Source organism: Myxine glutinosa, chromosome 12, assembly GCF_964187855.1.
Source record: "Myxine glutinosa chromosome 12, kmMyxGlut1.1, whole genome shotgun sequence".
Taxonomy (NCBI): domain Eukaryota; kingdom Metazoa; phylum Chordata; class Myxini; order Myxiniformes; family Myxinidae; genus Myxine; species Myxine glutinosa.
Window position 1 is genome coordinate 67,264,062 of NC_136272.1, and position 24,996 is coordinate 67,289,057.

General features: G+C 44.7%; 1 protein-coding gene across 1 annotated transcript in view; it reads left to right on the forward strand.

The window, feature by feature from the left end:
- The first annotated feature begins 1,600 nt into the window (after positions 1-1,600).
- The window catches only part of LOC137437503 (coatomer subunit zeta-1-like), a 101,870-nt gene continuing 78,474 nt past the window's right edge, over positions 1,601-24,996 (forward strand). The window contains exons 1-6 of the mRNA XM_078766924.1: positions 1,601-1,712; positions 4,791-4,859; positions 5,470-5,551; positions 9,966-10,057; positions 19,471-19,526; positions 20,136-20,213. Coding sequence (XP_078623050.1) covers positions 1,710-1,712; positions 4,791-4,859; positions 5,470-5,551; positions 9,966-10,057; positions 19,471-19,526; positions 20,136-20,213 — 380 coding nt within the window. The 5' untranslated portion in view covers positions 1,601-1,709. The remainder of the gene's footprint in view (positions 1,713-4,790; positions 4,860-5,469; positions 5,552-9,965; positions 10,058-19,470; positions 19,527-20,135; positions 20,214-24,996) is intronic.

Sequence of the window (24,996 nt, forward strand, 5' to 3'; positions counted from 1 at the left end):
TGTCAAAAACCTTTTTTTTTTTTTTTTGATTAATCAATAAATTGAGGAGTTATTTAATTATTAGCGATTAATTAAGTACTTATTTAATTAATCAGATTTCCTTTCTCTTCTGACCATTAACTCAGGCACCTTTTGAGTTAGGAAGCTGATATTTGGACATGCCAATGACCAGGTGATTTGGCTGCAAAGGATATTTTTGATTTATTGATTTATCAATTATTAATTAATTAATCGATTAATTATTTAATTATTCGATTAATGGCTAAAAATTTTTTTTTGTTAAGTTACAGATTCTGATGAAATGGTTGTGGTTTATGTATTCTTTTAGCCAACTGATTAATTTTTTTTTTTTTAATGATTATTATTGATTTATTTTCATTATTAATCATTTATTTATTTTCTTTCTCATCTGGGCAATATCTCAGGCACCTTTTGAGCTCGGAAGCTAATATTTGGACATGACAGTGTCCAGGTGATGTGGCCATAAAGGATATTTTTGATTTATTGATTAATTAATTTCATCGATTCATTATTTATTGATTAATCAATGAATTATTAATTTTTTTATTAATGACTTATTTAATTAAATTTCTAAAAGATACATCTTCGGATGAAGCACTAGTGGTTTAGTTATGCCATAAGCCAATTGATTAAGAAAATATTTTATGATAATCTTTTATTGATTTTAATTATGCAATTAATCAATCAATTATTGTACACCTCTCCCTCCCAATGCACTCGCTACGAGCTGCACTGCGGTATATTTAATTATTTGGCATGGGGGCGGTGTACTTTGAATGTATCTTTCCTTGTTTTCTATCTATTCTATAACTCTGAATCGAATGTCTGTGTGTTTTCTACCTGTGCACCCTTAATACACCTCTGGATGTATTCTGACCAAATTTGTCACAGAGGTAGAAGGTCATATTGGCCAGGTTTTAGTGGGGTTTGCGCCTCTCGACCTCCGGGAAACCGCCGGGGAAAATGATGGTGTATACGTCTTCACTGTTGCAGTTGATTTGAATAGCGCGACATGTATTGAGGTTGAGCACTACAGGGTTGATTAGATTACACCCGATAACTGCCTGACTGTCATAATCTGTGGTTATTCTCGCCACCACCATGGCTACCTTCTCTCGTCACACACCAAAGTACGTGCAGACAGCCACCTGCTGTGTGAGTGCGACAAGCGACGCGATACCTGGGTGTGTTCAGATTCTTGTGGACCGCTCTCCAAGCGACAAGAGCCATTTGGATCACGTGACGTGTTTTGTCGAATCTTATTTATTTATTTACCTGAATGCTGTATTTCGTTTTTCGTTTGATGAGGTGTAATCGACAGTGAAATGTAGTTGTAAAGTAGTAAAACAGGTCAGAGCGGAACATTTGGCGAAAGGAAGTGTGGATCATGGTTGTGCCGCGAGTCTTCCATGTCATAATAACCACAGATGATGACGTAAGATGAGCTCCCAATGGGGATTGCTCATTATTGTAGTATTAGCCGCTCATTACGACGTGTCCAACTGCCAATCATAATTACTCATCCTTGCGACGTCCGCCAAACATTTAGACATTAGCCAATCGACACGGTGTTTCTTGGGGACCAATGGAAATTGTTCTTCCTTGACGCATTAGCCAATCGGGGCGCTCCGTGTAACGAGGTGGACTTCCTGTTTGTTCCCAGTCCTGTGGAGAGCGTGGTCGGTGGTATGGTATGTATTACAGCGGCATTTCCTTTTCTGTTAGGTGTTTATTTGCTTAGTGGCAACAGAGAGATGATTATTGATGTATTTCAAGTCCATGTTGATTGCTTGTGAAAGTTTGTACCTTGCTTGTAATAACTCCATTTTAAATTGATGATTTTAGTGCCCCCTCTGCCTCTCCCTTTTATGACTTTATGATTGATAACGACCCAAACTCCCCCTCTCCTAAAGGGCCCCGAACCACACCAGCTTCTCCCAATCCCAACCTCAACAACCCAAGCTTCTTCCCTCCACATAACCACACCAATTTCCTCCCTCCACATAAACACACCAATTTCCTCCCTCCACATAACCACACCAATTTCCTCCCTCCACATAACCACACCAATTTCCTCCCTCCACATAACCACACCAATTTCCTCCCTCCACATAAACACACCAATTTCCTCCCTCCACATAAACACACCAATTTCCTCCCTCCACATAACCACACCAATTTCCTCCCTCCACATAACCACACCAATTTCCTCCCTCCACATAACCACACCAATTTCCTCCCTCCACATAACCACACCAATTTCCTCCCTCCACATAAACACACCAATTTCCTCCCTCCACATAACCACACCAATTTCCTCCCTCCACCTAAACACACCAATTTCCTCCCTCCACATAAACACACCAATTTCCTCCCTCCACATAAACACACCAACTTCCTCCCTCCACATAAACACACCAACTTCCTCCCTCCACATAAACACACCAATTTCCTCCCTCCACATAACCACACCAATTTCCTCCCTCCACATAACCACACCAATTTTCCTCCCTCCACATAACCACACCAATTTCCTCCCTCCACATAACCACACCAATTTCCTCCCTCCACATAACCACACCAATTTCCTCCCTCCACATAAACACACCAATTTCCTCCCTCCACATAAACACACCAATTTCCTCCCTCCACATAAACACACCAACTTCCTCCCTCCACATAAACACACCAACTTCCTCCCTCCCCATAAACACACCAACTTCCTCCCTCCCCATAAACACACCAACTTCCTCCCTCCACATAACCACACCAACTTCCTCCCTCCACATAACCACACCAGCTTCTTCCCTCCACACAAGTAACCACACCAGCTTCTTCCCTCCACATAAGTAACCACACCAGCTTCTTCCCTCCACATAAGCACACCAGCTTCTTCCCGCCACATAAGCACACCAGCTTCTTCCCTCCACATAACCACACCAGCTTATTCCCTCCACATAAGTAACCACACCAGCTTCTTCCTTCCACATAAGCACACCAGCTTCTTCCCTGCACATAACCACACCAGCTTATTCCCTCCACATAACCACACCAGCTTCTTCCCTCCACATAACCACACCAGCTTCTTCCCTCCAAATAACCACACCAGCTACCTCTCTCCACAAAACCACACCATTTTCCTCCCTCCACTTAACCACACCATCTTCCTCCCTCCACATAACCACACCAGCTTCTCCCAATACCCTCTATCCCCCCTCCAACCCACACCTTTACAACCCCAGCTTCTTTCCTCCACATAACCACACCAGCTCCTCCCTCCACATAACCACACCAGCTTCCTCCCTCCGCATAACCACACCAGCCTCCTCCCTCCGCAAACCACACCAACTTCCTCCCTCCGCAGAACCACAGAAGATTCCTCCCTCCGCATAACCACACCAGCTGCCTCCCTCTGTATAACCACACCAGCTTCCTCCCTCTACATAACCACACCAGCTTCTTCCTGCCACAAAACCACACCAGGTTCTTCCCTCCGGATAACCACCCAAGCTTCCTCCCTCTGCATAACCACACCAGCTTCTTCCCTCCACATAACCACACCAGCTTCTTCCCTCCACATAACCACACCAGCTTCTTCCCTCCACATAACCACACCAGCTTCCTCCCTCCCCCATAACCACCCCAGCTTACTACCTCCCCCATAACCACCCCAGCTTACTACCTCCCCCATAACTACCCCAGCTTACTCCCTCCCCATAACCACACCAGCTTCCTCCCTCTCCCATAACCACCCCACCTTCCTCCCACCGCATAACCACCCCAGCTCCCTCCCTCTGCATAACCACACCAGCTTCCTCCCTCCCCCATAACCACCCCGGCTTCCTTCCACCACATAACCACCCCAGCTTCCTCCCTCCCCCATAACCACACCAGCTTCTCCCAATCCCCTCTATCCCCCCCACCCCCCCCCCCCCCACCTTAACAACCCCAGCTTCTTCCCTCCACATAACCACCCCAGCCTCCTCCCTCCGCATAACCACACCAGCTTCCTCCCTCCGCATAACCACCTCAGCTCCTTCCCTCCACATAACCACACCAGCTTCCTCCCTCCACATAGCCACACAACCTCCTTCCCTCCACATAACCACTGCAGCTTCCTCCCTCCCCCATAACCACCCCGGCTTCCTTCCACCGCATAACCACCCCAGCTCCCTCCCTCCGCATAACCACACCAGCTTCCTCCCTCCCCCATAACCACACCAGCTTCCTCCCTCCCCCATAACCACACCAGCTTCCTCCCTCCCCCATAACCACACCAGCTTCCTCCATCCTCCATAACCACACCAGCTTCTCCCAATCCCCTCTATCCCCCCCCACCCCCCACCTTAACAACCCCAGCTTCTTCCCCTCCACATAACCACCCCAGCTTCCTCCCTCCGCATAACCACACCAGCTTCCTCCCGCTACATAACCACACCATCCTCCTCCCTCCGCATAACCACCTCAGCTTCTTCCCTCCACATAATCACACCAGCTTTCTCCCTCCACATAACCACACCAGCCTCCTCCCGCCGCATAACCACCCCGGTTTTTTCCCTCTCCATAGCCACGCAGCTTCCCCCCTCTCCATAACCATGCAGCATCCTCCCTCCCCATAACCACACCAGCTTCCTCCCTCCCCATAACCACCCATCCCAACTTCCCCTCCAACCGTGAGACCCCATAGCCACATTGTGAGCTCACCATACACTGTAACACATGAGTGTGGAACAATAGGTCATTGGTGATGTTTGACGTTTGACTTGCAGGAGCCGTCGTTGTACACGATTAAGGCTATTATCATTTTGGACAATGACGGTGAGCGAATATACGCCAAGGTGAGACCCAGATAGTTTATTCAGTTTTCTTTCCCAAATGCTCATGTACAATGTGATTAACGCCCGACAAACTGCTGGTGATGTTAGCTTGTTCACGAACCACCGTTATCATCCTGATGCTGTGTTTGGATGATGAACTTCACGTGCGAGGGAGATTGGTAATTTAATACGGTCATACCAAACACCACCCGGAGAAGTCCGGAGATTCCCGGACTCCAGAGACACGTTTGAAGTAAATGAACAGTTTCTTTTTAGCAGTCGGAACTTCTCTTAAGCTCGATTCCGCAGTTAAAATTTTGAAATTAATTTCAGGTTGAGAGATTGTAGAGCGTATCACATGTCTCCGGGCGTCTCTGGACTTCTCCGGGTGGTATTTTTGCCTTTGTATAATTTCCGCAGACGCTTAACTAAAATGCGATAACCTCTACAATCTCTCAACCTGAGCCGAATTTCAAAATGTTAACTGCGGAATTGAGCTTAACCGCAGTTCCGACTGCTCAAAATGTTAATTTGCAAAAAACGTGTCTATGGACTTCTCTGGGCGGTGTTGAGTATGACCCATTTAATTATGGGGTAGTTATAAAGGTTGTTCCATTCTCTGTATTTTCAGTATTATGACAGCCTTTACCCTACTGTGAAAGAACAGAAGACATTTGAGAAGAACATATTTGGCAAAACTCATCGATCAGACAGTAAGTGTGATTGGTATTAAACAAATTATATTTTTTACTTGCTTGTTGAAGGTGTTTATGTGTAATGTTGTTTTGTTTTAATCTTACCATTGGTAAGAAAGCAGTTTGTGTCATTGTTAAACGCACCATCTTTTTGTCAAGTCCGTAGCCGATGAAGACCAGCCTTGGACAGATAAAAAAAAATTAAAAACCACCTGTAGAGGCCATTTTTCCCCGCAAAGCGGGGGTTGGCCTTTTTCGGGAACCGTGGTTGATATGATAGGGGATATGCAGCCTTGGACAGATAGCCGAACAGTTAACTCCGAGGCGTATTTAGAACTTGCCGGGATTGTCTTTTCACGCGCGCGCGGGAAGGTTTGAAGTCTTACTTGATCGGGCGGCCGCCACGGGGTTTTTATTCCTTGAACCCACAAACAAATAAACACATGACAAGGAAAATTCACAATTCAAGAATGAAATGCCAAAATAAAGAATTTAATGAAAACAAGCATTACGCCTAGGTCCCCCGTTGGGGAAGTGATGTGAGTTGACAAAGTGGAACACGCAGAAAACATGCTATGATATGATATTTCGCACTCAAGGGTCAGACATACATGGAGGCGGCCATCTTGGATTTTGACGTGGCGCCCCAATTTTCAATAGCGTTCTTCCTTATGCCTAGATACACCCACACACCACAAGGTACTTCGCTTATTTTTCAAGATATTTCGCTCACAAGGTTCAGACATATATATATGGTGGCGGCCGTCCTGGATTTTGACGTGGCGACCCACTTTACAATAGCGGCCTTCCTTATCCCGAGATACACCCACAGTCCCACACACCAGATTAGAAGTTGGTACTTCGCTTATTTTTCAAGATATTCATCAAGTTTCAGACATACATGGCGGCGGCCATCTTGGCTTTTGACGTGGCGACCCGATTTTAAACAGCGTTCTTCCTTGTGCCTAGATACACCCACACACCAGATTAGACGTTGGTACTTCGCTTATTTTTCGAGATATTTCGATCACAAGTTTCAGACATATATATGGTGGTGGCCATCTTGGATTTTGACGTGGCGACCCAATTTTCAATAGCGTTCGTCCTTATGTTGAGATACACCCACACACCAAATTAGAAAATGGTACTTCGCTTATTTTTCAAGATATTCATCTCACAAGGTTCAGACATACATGGCGGTGGCCATCTTGGATTTTGACGTGGTGACCCAATTTTCAATAGTGTTCTTCGTTATGCCTAGATACACCCACACACCAGATTAGAAGTTGGTACTTCGCTTATTTTTCAAGATATGCAGGTTACAAGGTTCAGACATACATGGCATCAGACATACATGGCGGCGGCCATCTTGGATTTTGATGTGGGTTGCACCCACACCCAAATTCGAATGCGGTCCTTCGCTTACGCATGCACGCACGCACGGACGGACGGACACACGGACGGAGGGGAAAGCCATCGTCCCCCTTTCGCTCCGCTGAGCGACGGGGGACAATAAATGCAGTACGATAAAAATGAAAGGTGAGGTAAAACTATATCCTAACTTGAGACGTCTCCACTCAGACATGAAAACGCAGACAAAGGGGAAGATGAAAGAAAATAAAATGATGTTCTTTTTATCTTGGCCGACACAACGAGATCGTTGAAAGACGTCAGCAGTACGATGTGGCTCGAAGCGGTTTGCACGGGAAGCGCTCTGACAATGGCGCCGGCGTGCATGTCAAACGACTGGTGCGAAGCAAAAAGCCAAGACGGCTGCCTTTGGCATTGGCCCTCCTCGTCCTGGTGTCGAACAGCACGGCCTTGAGCCCTCCACAAGCCAAGCAGGTCCCGAAACACTACCAACGCAGTCCAGAGCTCCTTGGTGAGACCCACACGACCAGCTCATGAAGGACAAGATGGCCCCCTTCTTGTTCGAACAAAAACCCAAGAGAACCCCTACTGAGAGAGACCCAAGAGGCGCGCTCTTCTTCCTCTTTACTTGTCCTCCAAAGCGCACAACTCCACAACCCAGCCGAACAATCCTGTTCCAGCACACGGCCAAGCAGCAGCCGAGAGCCACCCGAGACAAAAAGCGACCGGCTGGGGTGAAAGCCAGAACGAGAGAGAGCGAGGGAGAGGGATGCATCCTCCTTTGTCCCTCGCTGACGTCACTCCCCAACCATTCCTGACATCCCATTACATCAACCCATGGCCCCTTAAATATCTATTTTTCAATATCTCGTCAAGCGGATAATATTGATATCGTCTATCCATCCCTAAATTGGTATTACATAAACTAGTGGGGTCACCCGTGGGAATCCCACGGGCATGGAGGTGTATCGTTGCGATCGGTGCAGCCGTTTTTGCGGTACCCGGGACAATAACGTTTGGTAGGAGTCCAAACCTGAAAATGCTGGAGACCAAAGCTGAAATTGGAAAAACAATATAGCCTATTTTACTCCAGGGGGCCCCAGGATTACCCACCCAAAATTACGTTGCGATCTGTTCAGCTGTTTTTGCGGTACCTGGGAACGGACGGACATTTGGTGAATTATTGTAAGATGATATTGTTTACTTGGTTGTTGAAGGTATTGATGTGTAACGTTTTGTTTAATATTGTGATTTGTATTAAATGAACTATATTATTTACTTGGTTGTTGAAGGTGTTGATGTGTCACGTTTTGTTTAATATTGTGATTTGTATTATATAAATTACGAGGGGAAGTCAATAAGTAACCTTAAAATATTTTTCACAACTTGTTTATTGCATGTACATGTGTAACAACTGTTATTTTTCAACATAATCTCCATTGCGTTAAATGCATTTTTTCCAGCGCTTTACTAAGGCCTGGATTCCTCAAGGAAAAAAATATTTTGGCTGCTTGTGTAGCCATTCGTGCACCGCCTCTTGGACCTCTTCGTGGGATCGGAAAGTGGTTCCATCAAGCGCCTCTAAGTGGCTCAAAGATGTGGTAATCTTAAAGGGTGAGGTCTGGCGAGGAGGGTGGATGAGGAAGACACTCAAAATACAGGTCCTCGATTGTTGCAGCTGTAGCGCGGGCAGTATGGGGCCGAGCATTGTCATGCTGCAGCAAAACACCGATAGCGAGTAGTCCACGACGTTTTGATCTGATTGCTGGTTTCAGATGATTTTTAAGAAGGTCGCAGTATGATGCACTGGTGACTGTGGTCCCTCTGGGCATGTAATGCTCTACAAGTGGGCCTAGGCTATCCCAGAAGAGCAGCAGCATCACTTTTCCAGCAGAGGGCTGTGTGCGGAATTTTTTGGTCTTCGGTGAAGTTTAATGGCGCCACTCTTTGCTTGCCCTCTTCGTTTCTGGCTGAAAGTAGTGGACCCAGCTTTAATCCCCAGTCACTACGTGCTGTAAGAAAGCGTCGCCTTCTGTTTCATAAGGTCGCAGTAGTTCTTCACATGCGTCCACTCGCCATTCTTTCAGTTTGGGTGTGAGCGTTCTTTTTTCAGTTCGGGAGTTGTCTCGGCACCCACTTTGCAGACACTTTGCGTAACCTTAGTACATTGTGAATGATATGGTGTGCTGAACCATGGTTAATGTTCAATTTGGAGACAACTTCCAGCGTAATGCGACGATGTTCCCTCGGCACGCGCTCAACTCCTGCAACCATTTCTGGTGTGTCGGATGTGTGAGGCCGGCCCGAGCGAGCAGCGTCTGCCACACTGGACATTCCACTTTTTAATTTTCTGTCCCAGTTGTACACTTGCTGCAGCGATAAACATGCATCACCATATTGCATCTTGATTCTGTGATGGATTTCACTGGGATTCACACCCTCACTTCCCAAAAAACGAATGACAGAATGTTGCTCCTCCCTGGTGCATGCTTCTAAGGGAGCCGCCATTTTGGAACTGCTCTACTGACGTCATACGCTCAATGTTCCCAGATCTAAAACGGACAAAACATGACTCTTACCCAACTATATAACATGTCTACAACGACACACATTACATTCTCGAATTTATATCGCCATTTTAAGGTTACTTATTGTCTGGCCTTCATATGTTGTTACCTCCGCCACCAAAGATGGATGGAGGTTATGTTTTCACCCCTGTCTGTCTATTTGTCCTTTTGTGAACAAAATATCTCAAGTTGTGGACGGATTCGGACGACATTTGGCGGAGATGTAGCGTATGTGACAAGGACGAAATTATTAGATTTTGGTGAAGATACGGATCCGGCTACTATAATTTTAAAAGTGATTCTTCACCATTGAGTGATATGGCCAACCAGGCGGAGGTATGCTTTCTACTGAGTGCCGTTCTGGTTTACTGGGTTGTTGAAGTTGTTCATGTGTAACGTTTTGTTTAATGTTGTGATTTGTATTAAATAAATTATATTGCTTGCTTGGTTGTTGAAGGTATTGATTTGTCATATTGTTTTGTTTCATATTGCAGGTGAAATTGCGTTGCTTGAAGGATTGACTGTTGTCTACAAAAGTAGTGTGGATCTTTACTTTTATGTGATAGGAAGCTCTCAGGAAAATGAGGTATTTGTTTTTTTTTCTCCTTTGTAAACTTTGTGATTTGTAGTTTGCAATTTGATTATTGGTCAGGTGACAATATTGAGGTCTCAAGCTTTGTAGTGATTTCCTCACAAACACATTTTATTCAGCGAGGTCGCATTACCTTGAGGAACGCACACGCCTCTGATCTGTCTTGATGGGTTTCAATCCCGACCCACCTATAAACTCATCCCTGTGTTTCCCAGACAGATTGTTTTATCAATGCGTGTGCCATCCTTCTGATGGATGTTAAACGGTTTTTCCATCTGCCGGCATTAGTTGGTGGATGTTAAAGAACGCACGTTTTACTTCGCAGCGTAGGCGAGCTCTTGCCGGTGCCCTGAACAAATTACAAAATGCTGCTACAAGCGTATGGGGGGGGGGGAGAGGGGGGGGGGCGGCGGCACTGCATCAGCACCATTATCGCATTCTCAGAAGCCGATGCCACCAGCAGCAAAGTGCGGCATACAATCTAATGGTGGCAACAAAACATTATTTATATTTTGTCACATTTACAAACTGGTTCCGACATTTCGCATATTTGTTCTGTACATATGAAATTGGTAGATTTTGGTTGTATGAGAAGTCAAAGGTTATACTGTTATATATCTTTTTGGTTTGCATTAGCTGGACTTCTTGTTCTTATTCGGTTTGATTGCTACACATTTATATTGCATTCAACTCCACTACTTCATGATTTGCTGCTCATCAACTTCTTGTTTTTGCAGTTAAAATATTTATTTCCAACAGGGTAGAGGCAAGGACTTCAGGAAACATTGAACATATTGTTTTGGGAATGCCTTCTTGAGGGTAGCTTTGCATAATATAGTGATATTTATTTATTTTGGGGCATGTATCAGCATAAAGATGAGGTAATTTAATTGTGATATAGGATTATGTTTCGTTGTGTATCGAAGCTGCTATCTTTCTTCCAGGCATGTGTGGGTCTAAAACCGCTTTCCCTTGACATCCTTTTCATGTTGTATCCCTTTGTAATTTATCCTAAATGTAGTGTAATCTTTTTGAAAGATCAAACAGCCCATCGACATGAATTCTGGTGGTGAAAAGCCGTTATGATGACCAAAACCACGCCTTCAAAGTGGGTGAATATATCATTGCAGCATACACCATCCACGAACAGGGCTCCAAGCCGATGACAGCTAAGCAGGATGGGGCTATTGACGTCACGGACTGAGAGTGGGGTCAGAGCAGATAAAAAGGGGGCTGTTAACCGTGGGGGAAAAGGATGCTCTGAATCCTGACAGGGAAAGCTGCATGCGGTCTTTTGAAATTTCTCCAAGCCATGGGATGCCTGCTGCCCGTCCGCCAGACTCTCCTCGGCATTTGAAAGCCAAATTTCCCCATGAAGTACATACAAGACCGATTTCCAGAGGAAATAATATTCAAAAGAGTTTCAAGGGGGAAGTTGCCTTAGATACAAACATTTGGGAGACTTTTTTTTCCTCATTTTTTTAACGACGTAGCCCATAGGGTAAAGCCGTCCAGAACAGTGTTTGTCTGTCTGTATGTATGTATGTCCCCTCAAACGTACACCAATCAGAGCTGAGGATCTGGTCACATGACAGGGGTGATGTGATGCCATTACGGCGGTACAACGGCTGACGCCACACACCGCCTTTTTGATTCCTATGCCGTTCAGGCCGGACATATTGTTGAACCTGTCGTGTGTCACAATCTGCATGCTCTGCCTTTACGATTTTCATTCAGTGTGAAACACAAACAAACCGATTGTTAAAATGACCATCAAATATCGAAAGCATCGGTGTTATGGGTCTTCCACTGACACAGTATGTAAAGGCCTTAGGCTTCATGCCTCACCTTCAGGCCGCTTCGGACAAATTAGTCCAGGTTTCTTAATGCAGTGGTATCATTTTCATAATGATAATAACGTTAATAATAACAATATAGTAAATATAATCATAACCCTGCAATCCCTTTGTCGTGACTGCAAAGTTACTGGATTGAAGCGGTGTATGGTTGGTTCAATGTTGGCTCGAAACATATAGAATAAACCAGTATCTCAATGCAATCTCCATCTCCATGGTGACAGACAGCTTAGAGACTTGGAATACTTCAAAAAAAAAAAAAAACTTTTTTAAAATTACATTATTTAAAATACATTATTTACTTTCTGGTATCTCCACCCAGGACATACCATCCCCTTCAACTAAAGTATCAAACAAGCCCAGCTACGCCGATGTTAGACTTTCCTTGTTTGTTTTCAAGGAACAAATGTGCTTGTTTTTTATGCCTGTGCCGACAAATTCGCCAGAAGTATTCAGTTTTTGGGTTGTCCATCTGTCCATGATAGATTTTCGTTACTCCTTAAGAATGGCTGAAAGGATCCAAGTCAATCTTGGTGCCAGTATGTATAATGATGCAAAGATGAACTGATTCGTTTATGGGGTCAAATGCCAGAGGTCCCGTTCGGTAAAAATTCTGTTACCGAGCTAACTCGTGAACCAGTGATGGGATTTTTGACCAAACTTTGTAGAAGTATATATTCTGATGCAAAGATGAACTGATTAGATTTTGGCATCAAAGGTCAGAGGTCATCTGAGGCAAAAATGTGATACTTGAGAACAGCTGAAGTGATTTATCTCAAACTTGGTACAAGTATGTATGATGCTTGATGTAATAATGTGGGCGCAATCATCTAGGTCAACGTCGTGACGTCAGAGTGCCATTCTTGTTACTAAAGGCTCGTAATGGCGCTGACACACACAGCCACTGAGTTTAGGGGAAGCGCAGTCACTTTCCGGGTTACTCCAGGTACCAGCGACGTCATAGCAATGGCACCGCTTTTCTCAACACACTCAGCGGGGCATTTCCTCCAACCCATGGTTGCCAAGCGATGGGGATTGTCCATGCTCTATCCTTTTAAAATGCTGAACATCAAGCAAGGAAGCAGCATGTACCATTTTTAAAGTCTGTGGTCTGACTTCAAATACCAATCATTTATATATAAATATCGATGCATAATCCTTTATCGCAATTGAATTACTTCACTCTTGTGCTAATACATTCACTAAGGGGATAACTATTTCTCAGATATACAATCTTCATCCATCAAAGCCATTTCTGTAACAATATTGGCATGGGACTGACAGAATAGCTGACAAGAGCACTTACCTTTAACGGTCTACTCTGTATTTGATTATCGACTCGATGTAGTAAAACTGTCAACCTGGTGCTTTACATCAGTACAGGCTAGACATTACATCAGTGAACATACCATCCGTTGGAAAGATGTTGAGCCCTCAGGTCGCATTTGCTGAGGACATCGGATATCACACTTTTCAAAATAGTAGGCCATTGTGTGCCTGTATCCTGATTAATATTCCACCTGCCTTATATAAAAAAAACTATAGTACGCTTCCAGGGTCAGTTTCCAGCATTTTTTTTGTTTCCTTAGTCTCGGCTTGTATGAGAGCTAACACATAGAACATATAGAGAGGGGCGGGGGGAGAAGGAAGGACAACAACAATAGGGGCCAGGAACCTGTTTAACAAGATGGACACCGCGGGGGCTTTCAGGAAAGAAAACAGTAGATTTGAAGCAGATGAGTTTGGGGTGGATTAAAGGGGGTAGAAAAGATCAAGGTTTTGCATGAGGGAAGATAAGAGATTGTGGTGGTGAACAGCTGTTTTGAAGACCTGGAGGGAGGAGTGGGATTGAAGAGAGTGTGGGAGTTTGTTCCAGAAGCGGGAGAAAAGAGGACTGAAAGAGTGAAGGTGAGCAGAGAGTCTTGATTTTGGTAGTTTCACCAGAAGAGGGTTGCTGGCAGATCTTGTGCGTCCTGCAGGAATATTTGGGGGTGGGGGCATAGCACAGACAGAGCAGGGGGAGCTAGGCTGGAGAGGAGTCTGTAGAAGACAGAAATACCACCAACCTGCCTGTGGTGAGAGAGTGAAAGGCCCTCAGAATCGGCTTCATCACTGGAGATTCCAAAGATTCTGAAAGCTTTGGTTTCAACAGCGTGAAGCCGAGCTAGGTGTGAGGCAAGAGCACCAGCCCCGAGGGGAGAGCAGTATTACATTGAGCTGTAGATGAAAGCTTTGTATGTGGTGAGGAGCTCCGAAGTGCCAAGGAAGGACTTTGCACGAGGAAGGATGCCCAGTCGACGACTGGCTTTGGAGGCCAGTTTGGAAATATGGCTTTCCCAAGAAAGGTCATGGCAGATATTGAACCCAATAGCTTGAGTCGCAGCACTTCTTTGAGATGGACACTGGAACCTGCTTCAGCAATGTGACACTTTGAATCTTTTTTTTTTTTTTTTTTCTTTTTTTTTTGTATACAAGATCGAGGCTCGTGAAAGAGCTAACATTAATCACACAAAAAGACAAACCGACACACAAAACACAAAAAACAAGGGGAGCGGCAGACAAGATGGGGAGAGAGGGGGAAGGACACAAAAGAGAGGGGGAAGAGGGGGAAGGACACAAACACAACATTTGAGAGCAGGGACATCGGGAGGACTTGGGGGGGAGGTGGGAGAGGATTAAAACATATGAACACTGCAAGGACTCTGGGGTGAATTACCGGGGGTAGAAAAGATCAAGGTTTTCGATGGGGGACGATAAGAGATGGTGGTGAACAGCTGTTTTAAAGACCTGGAGGGAGGAGTGGGATTGAAGGGAGTGGGGGAGTTTGTTCCAGAGGCGGGAGAAAAGGGGAATGAAAGAGAGAAGGTGAGCAGAGAGCCTAGACTTTGGCAGTTTAACCATAAGAGGGTTGCAGGCAGATCTTGTGCGACCTGAAGAAATATTGGGGGGACAGAGCACAGAGAGAGCTGGGGGAGCAAGGCCGGAGAGGAGTCGGTAGAAGACAGAAAGACCACCAACCTGCCTGCGGTGAGTGAGTGAAAGGCCCTCGGCGTTGACTACATCGCAGGAGATTCCAATGATTCTGAAAGCTTTGGCCTCAACAGCGTGAAGCCGAGCAAGGTGTGAGGCAGGAGCACCAGCCCAGAGGGGGGAACAGTATTCCATTGAGCTGCGGATGAAAGCCTTGTATGTGGTGAGGAGCTCAGGTGTGCCAAGGAAGGACTTCGCACGACGGAGGATGCCCAGTCGGCGACTGGCTTTGGAGGCCAGCTTGGAAATGTGGTTTTCCCAAGAAAGATCATGGCAGATAGTGAGACCCAAAAGCTTGAGCGACAGAACTTCTTGGAGAGGATTGTTGAGAAAGTAGATGGGAGGGTTGTCCAGTCGGTCCTTTCGGAGAGACATTGTAAGAGTGTGAGATTTGTCAGGATTGAAAGACATGTTCCACTTGTTTGACCAGTCTGTGATTTTGTCCAGGTCTGCAGAGAGTGAGGAGGCTGCAGACTGCCGATCTGAGGGATGAGGAATGGAGCGACAGAGAGTAGAGTCGTCAGCAAAGAGATAGAGAGGATTTTGAAGAGAGTCAGAGAGATCATTGATGAATATCAGAAAAAGCACAGGGCCCAGAACACTACCTTGGGGAACTCCAGCCTGAACAGGAAGAGGAGATGAGAGAAACCCATTCAGGGCCACACGTTGACTACGACCAGAGAGGATGTCCGCCAGCCATGCGTGGAGATTTCCATGGATACCAAAGGAGGAGAGTTTGGAGAGCAGAGCAGGGTGCCAGACCGTATCGAAGGCACGTGAAATGTCAAGGGAGACAGCTCTAATTTCCTGTTTGGCGTTGAGGACCTCCATCCATTGTTGAGAAAGCAGAAGCAGCATGTCCAGAGTAGAGTGACCAGGTCTGAAACCAAATTGATGATCAGAGATCAAGCCATTGGAGAAGAGGAAAGATTTAATATCTGAAGCAATGATGGATTCCATGACTTTGCTGATAATTGGGAGAAGGCTGATTGGTCTGTAGTTGCTGGGATCTGTCTTTGCACCTTTTTTGTGCAAAGCGGTGATGTTGGCTGATTTCCAAGCAGATGGCAGATGACCTTGAGCAAAAGAGAGGGTGAAGAGAACAGAAAGAGGGAGTGAAAGAGCAGAAGAACATGATTTTAGGACCCGTGGGCTGATGCCGTCAGGACCAGTTGCAGAATCAGAGTCGAGGGTTGACAGAAACTTTTCCACCTTGTCAGGAGGAAAGGACACAGAGTCCAGGAGCAGCTGGGTACGACTGGGTACGGTGGGTACAGAGAGGGATGGGTTTGGGACACAAGATTTAGAGGCAAACACAGAGTTGAGGCATTCAGCTTTTTCACGTGCGGAGTCAGCCGTTAAGCCGTTTGAGGTGAGGGAGGGGATGGAGGGGGAACAAACACCAGAAACAGATTTGACCAGACGCCACCAGGATTTGGAAGAGGGAGACAGATAAGAGAGTTCGGTCTTGAGAATGGTGAGATATTGTTTCCTGGCTCTCCTGAGGGTGGACACACACTTGTTTCGGGCTTTGTGAAAGGAAATGAGATTTCCTTCCGTTGGATTTGCTTTCCAGGAGACGAAAGCAAGTTGTTTCAGGGCAACAGCCTCACCACAAGATTCCGTGTACCATGGACGGGAGGAAGGGTATGACAACTGAAGACGAGATGGTATAAATCTGTGCATGAGAGAGAGCAATTTACTTTGAAAGAATTCCCAGGATGAGTTGATGTCAGAGGCGGTAGAGATGGGAGACCAGTCCAGATGATTGATGGCTGCTTGAAGACCGTGCCAGTTGGCCTGAGTGAAATGCCAGACTCGTCGACGCTGAGGAGGCTCTCTGAGAATGGTCAGAGAGATGTCCACTTTGACAAGCACATGATCAGATGAGCCGATTGGAGCAGAAGAAGAGCAGCAGACATTTTCAGGGAAGTTTGTCATAACCAAATCCATAAGAGAAGATGCTCCGTTGACTGAGATCCGGGTCGGGAAATTGACAGATTGTGTCAGTCCCAGTGAGTCGCAGAAGTCCTTTGCTGAAGAGCCATGGCTGGTGAGAGAGGTACCCACACCCAGCCAACTGGCATGGTGACAATTGAAATCACCACATATGAGGAAGAGAGAGTTGGGATGGGTAGATAGAAGTTGGTCCATATTATCAGACAGTGAGATGTAGATGGAGTCATCGCTGATTGGTGGACGGTACAACACACATATGAACAAAAGGTGGGAGCGAAGGGGAAGCCGTAGCCAAAGGTATTCCTGGGGGTGAGGTGGAGAGAGGGCAGTGGAGGGCGAGTGAGGAAGAGTTTTTTATAAAGATAGCAACCCCACCTCCAGGACGAGGCTCAGGTCTATCATACCGGAGGAGGGAGTAACCTGGGAGAGATACCAAGGCATCAGAGACATCATGAAGGAGGAAAGTTTCTGTTAAGCAGATCACATCTGCTTTGTCAGAAGCAACCTGTATGGAGAGGTCAGTCAAGTTTGAGCGAAGGCCCCGGATGTTTGAGGTCCATACCGTTAATGAAGAGGAAGGGGGAGCATCGGGTCCAGAACAGGGGGGGGAGGGGTAGGGTAAGATGTGGAAGAGGAGGAAGAGGTAGGGAGAGCTGTTGAAGGTGTGTCAGAGATTTCAGAATAGCTTGGAGAAAGGGAAGAATGGGGCGGACAAAAGGTTTGATGGAGATTGGGTGAGGCACAGTGAGGTGTTATTTGAGGAGGGGGAAGAGCAAGGCAGAAGGTTTGGGGAGATGAAGGTGAAAGTTGGAAGGAGGAAGAAGCAGGGAGGATGCTTTGAGGAGGAGGGGTGAGAGGGGAGTCTAGGAGGGGAGGAGCGAGGGAGAGTCTCGGAGGGGAGGGGTGTGGGAGGAGTTTAGGAGGGAGGGGAGGGAAGGGGCAAGGGGGGAGATTTGAAAGGGATGGGTGATGGGGAGGATTTGGAGGGGAGGGGTGAGATTGGATTTTGAAAAGTGTACGATTCATGGGAAACGAACATTTTTTGCAAAATGAGTTTGAGACCTTCGAGTCAAAAATACGTTTGAGGACACTGGAGGAGGGATGGAGTTCTGGATAGTTTATGGAATGTAGAAAGGAGGAACTGTAAGAGATGGTATTATATATATTTTTTGGAATGAATAGATTTGGTGAGCAAGACGAAAGCATCCTTTTGTAGGAAAAGAAGAAAAGGGTGTTATAATATATGAGAGAAAATAGTTGTTCAGGGGAGAGATTATACATTTCTAACCGCGTGATCGCGAACGAAGAACGAACGAACAAAAAGAACAACAAATAAACGAATAAGACCTGGGAAGGAAATATTTTTTTTGGGGTTTTTTTTTTTTTTTTTTGTGAGTACAGATATTAAACAAGGAGGTACGGGGTGAACGACTGGTACGAAACAGAGAACGAAAATAATTTCAGCGCATTCGACGAATCGCTGAGAGAAAAACAAACCACAAGGTCGGAGACGGTACGGTAGTCTAAGCCTACGAGTACTAGGCCGCAGAATACTCGATACCATTAACCGACGATTGTGTATACATGTACGATAAATTAGCACCGAAAATTTTCAAAAAGATACGCTATAGGTACATACACCGAAAGATAGATACAGTCTCGACAAAAACACAATTGAGAAATATCACTTAGCTTCGAAAGCGTGAGCGCATGGAGCAGCTTCGAAAAGACGTGACCTCGCCGTGATCTCGCGAGATCTCCAAAGGAGATCAACAGATTACGAGAATGAACAGATTACGGCCATGGATGATGTGCTCTGTGCTCTGATGGAAACCTCAACTAAGCAAATAATTGAGAAGCCCCATTCAATAATTTTCACCATGATGTAGTGCATTTGGTTTTGAATGAGGCAAAAGCCTGGTGTTGGCTTAGCGGCTAGGGTGCCAGCTTAGGATCCTAGGATCCTGGGTTCGAATCCCGGTCGATCACTGAATTAACGCCAGGGGGGTTGACTCAGCCTGTCATCCTTCCGAGGTCGGCTAATTGAGTACCAGTTCACTGGTAATTCCCTGTTTGTCGTAAAAGGCGACAAACAGGGTTGGTGGCAGGAAGGGCATCCGGCCGTAAAACATTGCTTCAAAAAGGGGACCAAAAAAACAACAACAACCACGGTGCCCGAAATAGGCCAACCCCCGCTTGCGGGGAAAAATGGCCTCTAAAGGTGGTTTTATGTAGTGCATTGATAAGTCACAACTTTTAATGTATGTTTAATCAACCAACATAAATTGCTGCACCAGTTTTGGTCACTAACCCGAAATCCCTAGCATACCGTACATGAAATTGCACCAACCACTCGGCAATCTGCAGTATTTCCTAGTGCCTCTTGTTCAAGACATTTGGAGGTTCACACAATTATTGCCACTGTTGTGGACTTTGTGGTGGTATCTCGAAGTGAGATTGCCAAAGTGTAATTGAAGAAACAAAATACTGTATACCATTTAATTATTTCTTCGTAATAATGAAACATCATTTTGTAACTCCCTTTGTTTTTTGCTCATACAGTTGATGCTGATGGCTGTTTTGAACTGTTTGGTTGATGTTCTTAACCAGATGTTCAGGTAATTTGTGGTGAGAATGGACATGTGAAATGGTTTTCAGAAATTATTCTGCCTCACTTGAATTTTGTTTGTGGTGTGATGCTGTGCAGTAAGGGGCCATCTATTTTGTGCACTAAAATTGTAGGATTTTAACTTCCAAACCTATTGCCTGCAGACCCATGCACGATGTCTTCAATTCTTTCCACACTCCCTAATCCTTCTCTGTTCTATTCCCTCCTCGACCCTCCCCCCAACCTCCACCCCCACCCCTCCGTCCCACACGACTAACCTTCCACACTTTGGATTCATAATAAACAAGTGGTCGTTTCACATGGAAAAGCTTTGTTGGGTATTTCAAGCTGAATACCTATAATATGCTCATGAAAACATTGCATTCGGATTTAGATGACCAATGCATTATTTTTATAAGAATATAAAATTTGAGTCCTGATTCAGGGAAGAGTTTAAAGGATTGAGTTGATGCAAAAATTTTTTTGTTGGTTTTCCATTTCAAAATGAGAAATTTAAACAAAAAAAACAAATTATTGATGTCACATACTGTTTTTTGTTTTTTTTTGGAAATGTTATGACTTGGAAGGTTATTTAAAATTTTCCCTGTCCTCTCTTCAGGAAAAATGTTGAAAAACGAGTCCTCCTTGAAAACGTGGATGCTGTTTTGTTGGCTGTTGATGAAATTGTGGATGGGGGGTAAGGAATATTGACCTTGAAATGCAGAGAAGAAAAAAAGGGGGGAATTGTTGATCCTTTGGTTCAGAAGTATTTTGCATCAATTGTATGAATGGGTAGTGTTTCCTCCTAAGCGTTTTGGGCCACAATTGGAGGCACAAGTGCCTCAATCATATAATATCTTTGGAACCTTTGCACCTAACCACCACCACCTATAGCGTAGATGTAGGTACTCGTTCAACCGGCGAGCTGTACAAATTGATTGTCCTCTCTAGCAATGTCCGTCATCGTGCTTCCAGATATGTCAGCGAACCACGAGACTTTGTACTCACCCATCCTTCCAAGTTTTACTTTCTCTTTATTTATAGCTTGCATCTAGCCCCAAACATAAAAAGCATAAATAATAGCCATTAATTTTGTTGCAAATCATAGGTGTGCCAGCTTTAAACTAAAGCGATGTCGATAGCGCCATCACAAATCCCCACGCTTCCCACCTAAAGTTAAGTTGAAAGATGGCAGAAAGTTCCACCGGGAATGACCCAATATCAAATTTAGAGTTAAAAACTATTTTCCCATTTTAATCCTTGTGGACCCTAAGTCCCCACCTCCTGAGGAATGAACCAGGGTCGAATCCAAAAAATTGTTACTTATTTCATGCGACCCCAAATATTAATTGCATATACAAAGTTTCATCAAACAAATGTTTTAAAATGTGCTTGTTATTGCATTTATTGGTTTGTGGTGATCATAACGACCGAGTTTGGTGAATTTCCACACGATCCGTTCAGGAGATGAAATGGTGACAGACAGACAGACAAAGCCGATTACACATATCCCCTCTTCCCCTTCCCCCCTTTTTTCTGAAAGTGTGGGGATAACTACAAAACACTAATACACACCGCATGGCAGATCAAACGGAAGACCAAATACAGTACTGCATTGAGGCATGAACAGATGAACACGTGGAAGGAATGTATGGAGACAAAAGGTCTGAAGGTGAATATCGGAAAGACGAAGGTGATGGCAAGTGGTAAAGCATGTGGTGAGGTGGAAAGAACTGGGAAGTGGCCCTGTGCTGTGTGTAGGAAGGGTGTCGGAGTGAACTCCATTCAATGTACAATGTGCGCTGAGTGGGTTCATCAAAAATGTAGTGGTCTGAGAGGGTCATTAACCAGTGTGGCAGCTACATTCAAATGTAAGGTGTGCACAGAGGGAGCTGCAGATGGAGGAAATGTTGAGTTGGATCTTAGAGACGGCGTGAACCTGGAAGGTGTGAAAACATTTTGCTACCTCGGAGACATGCTGAATGGAGAAGGTGGATCAGACTCGGCAACGGTTGCTCGAGTGAGATGTGCATGGAATAGGTTTCGGGAACTGAGTGACGTGCTGATGATGAGGGGAGTGTCGTTGAAGCTGAAGGGAAAGGTGTATGCTGCATGTGTGAGAAGTGTTGTGATTTATGGGAGCGAGACATGGGTAATGAACGTAGAGCAGCAACGAAGGTTGGAAAGGGTGGAAATGCGAATGGTTCGACGGATGTGCGGAGTATCGTTGAGAGAGAGGAAGACAAATGATGAATTGCGAAAGATGATGGGAATAGAGCCTGTGATTGATGCTGTGAAGAGGAACAGGTTGAGATGGTTTGGTCGTGTGTTGAGGAAGGATGAAAGTGACTGGTTGAGAAGAGTGATGGAAATGAATGTAGAAGGAAGCAGAGGACGGGGAAGACCGAGAAAGACTTGGCTAAAGATGGTGGAAGAAGAAATGCGGGCAAGGGGGTTAACAAGGAGAGATGCAGAAAATAGGGCAAAATGGAGAAGATTGTCATGGGGACCGCAAGGCTAACCCCCGCTCTAGCAGGGAAAATGGCCTTTAAAATGCATGTTGTTGTTGTATTGAGGCAATCAGAAGCAACCTGAATAAGTAAAGAGCAACGATGGAGTCGTCAGAAAAGAATTCTTCCCAAATTTGTGACAGGCATCTCAAGTATTGATCTAATACCCTGTTATGCATTGCAATGTGGCAGCGGCACTGCAGGATATGGTATTCGGCAAATGTTAATTCACATTTTGTACCATTATTTATTTGATATCTTGCACACTATTAATTAGAGAGTTCATAGAACATGATACCCCATGCAGTGTTACTTTTGCTTTTAATTTTAATGAAATAATGATTTTTTACAATCGTTTAATAAAATAAAAAATCTGAAAGTTTATAGCTATTGAAGTTGTCCAGAAGCAGTCCCGAACACCACCCTTATACACCACCCCATTGAAACTTTATTTAAGTTGAAGTACTGTACTGCAAAACTGGAGGTTCGTGTGAGTATTATGACAGATGATTTGTGCACAACAATCGTCATGTATATATCATTAAATTTAAACAAAATAAAGATTTTAAAAGTAGGATAAATAGGATAATTCTGTCCAAGTACTGAGGTCTGTTCAGTTACCCAACAGTTATCTAGTGCTTGCTAAGCCAGCTGTTCCTTATCAACGGTTTTGAGTGGAGTGCTTGCTTGGGTGCTTGAGCCATTTAGCGAGTGCTCTACAAGAAACTTGGTAACTAAACGCACCTCCGCAAAACTAGAGGTTCTTGGAAGTATGATGAAGGCGTCTTGTGTTGTACAGTGTTCAATATTTAATTTAATGTAAATAAACGTTTAAAGGCATATATAAATCAATAAAAATTCCAGGTTCTACTGCCATTTTCTCCAGCGTCTTTTTTACATCACCCTATCTAACACGTTACATTAGTTATTTGTGCCAGTTATTTATGTCCTTTATAACGTCCTTAACAGTTTAGAATGATTTTCCTGTTTGGAATGATTTTTAAATTTAGTTTCACTGCTAGACAGTGCATGTGTGGTCGGCATGAACTACAAGCCAAGGTCCAGTACGTTAAAATAACAAACTTGTCTTGAAGTTCATGTTAAAAATATAACATTAGATTAAAATACATTGTTCCTCGATCAAAAACCGATGATCATAAACTGACAAGATAGAAAGATGGGTCGACGGACGTGAACCAATGGCTTAATCACGCTTTTTGCTTGGTGTGCGAGGGTAAAGACTCTAAAATCAACAGGAAAAGGACACCGGGGGGGGGGGGGGGGGGAGGGGAGTAAACCAGACAGCTTTTGCCATGTGTACAAACACATGCATAATCACATCCTTGTTGAAAACATGGATGGTGTGTTGTTGCCTGTTGATGCTGCAGTTGAGATGTAGACAGAAGCTTGTCCTGCCAGTGAAGCTGTAATTTGATCACATCTGTCGCCAGGATTTAAATGAGCGAGCATGAGGCAGTATTCACTCGTATACAGTGCTTTCAGAAAGTATTCACACTCCTTGACTTCTTCACATTTGTTGTTTCAGCCTGAACTTAAAATGTTAAATTCAAGTATTTTTGTCACTGATCTACACAAAATACACAATAATAACAAAGTGATAACATGTTTTGAGAATTCTATTTACAAATTTATTGCAAATTAAATTCAGAAATGTCTAATCTACAAAAGTATTCAGCCCCCTGAGTCAGTACTTTGTAGAAGTGTCTTTGGCAGCAATTAGAGCTTCGGGTGCTCTTGGGTATGTCTATCAGCTTTGCACATCTGCATTTGGGGAGTTTCTCCCATTCTCTCTTGCAGATTTGCTCAAGCCAAGCCATGTCAGGTTGGATGGGGAGCGTCGGTGAACAGCAATCTTCAAGTCTTTCCACAGATTCTCAATGGGATTCAAGTCTGGGCTTTGACTGGGCCAATCAAGGACTTTCACATTCTTGTTCTGAAGCAATTCCAGTGTTGCTTTGGCTGTATGCTTGGGGTCATTGTCCTGTTGAAATGTAAATCTTCACCACAGTCTAAGGTCATTTGCCCTCTGAAGTGGGTTTTTCTCAAGGATTTGTCTGTGTTTAGCTCCATTCATTGTTCCCTCTGTCCTTACAATTCTCCCAGTCCCTGTCGCTGGAAAGCATCTCCGTAGCATGATGCTTTCACCACCTTACTTCACAATAGGGATGGTGTTAGATGTGTGATGAGCTGTGCTCGGTTTCCGCCAGATGTAGCGCTTTGCATTCAGGCCAAAGAGTTCAATTTTTATCTCATCAGACCACAGAATATTTTTCCTCATGCTCTGAGTCTTTCATGTGCCTTTTTGCAAACTCCATGAGTGCTGTCAAGTGCCTTTTTCTCAGGAGTGGCTTCCGTCAGCTACTCTCCCATAAAGCCTAGATTTGTGAAGTGCCGCAGAAACGTTGTCCTTCCGTCAGGGTCTCTCATCTCAGCCAATGAACTCAATAGTTCTGTCAGAGTGGACGCTGGGTTCTTGTTCACCTCCCTGACGAAGGTCCTTCTTGCCCGGTTGCTTAGGTTGGTCAGACATCCAGCTCTAGTAAGAGTCTGGGTAGTGCCATATTCTTTCCATTTCCTAATGATGGAGGTCACTGTGCTCTTGGAAACTTTCAACACTAGAAATTGTTTGATACCCTTCCCCAGAGCTATGCATCCTCAATTATATCTTGGAATTCTTCGGACAGTTCTTTGGATTTCATGTTAGAGTTTCTGCTCTGACGTGCACCGTCAACTGTGTGACCTGGTATGGAAAAGTGTGTTTCTTTCTAAATCATGTCCAATCTCTTGATTTGGCCACAGGTGGGCTCCAATTAAGTTGTAGCTAGACATCTCAAGGATGATCAAAGGAAATTGGATGCACCTGAGCTAAATTTGGAGTGTCATAGCAAAGGGGTTGAATACTTGACTCAAGACATTTCAACTTTTCATTTTTATTTAATTTGTAACAAT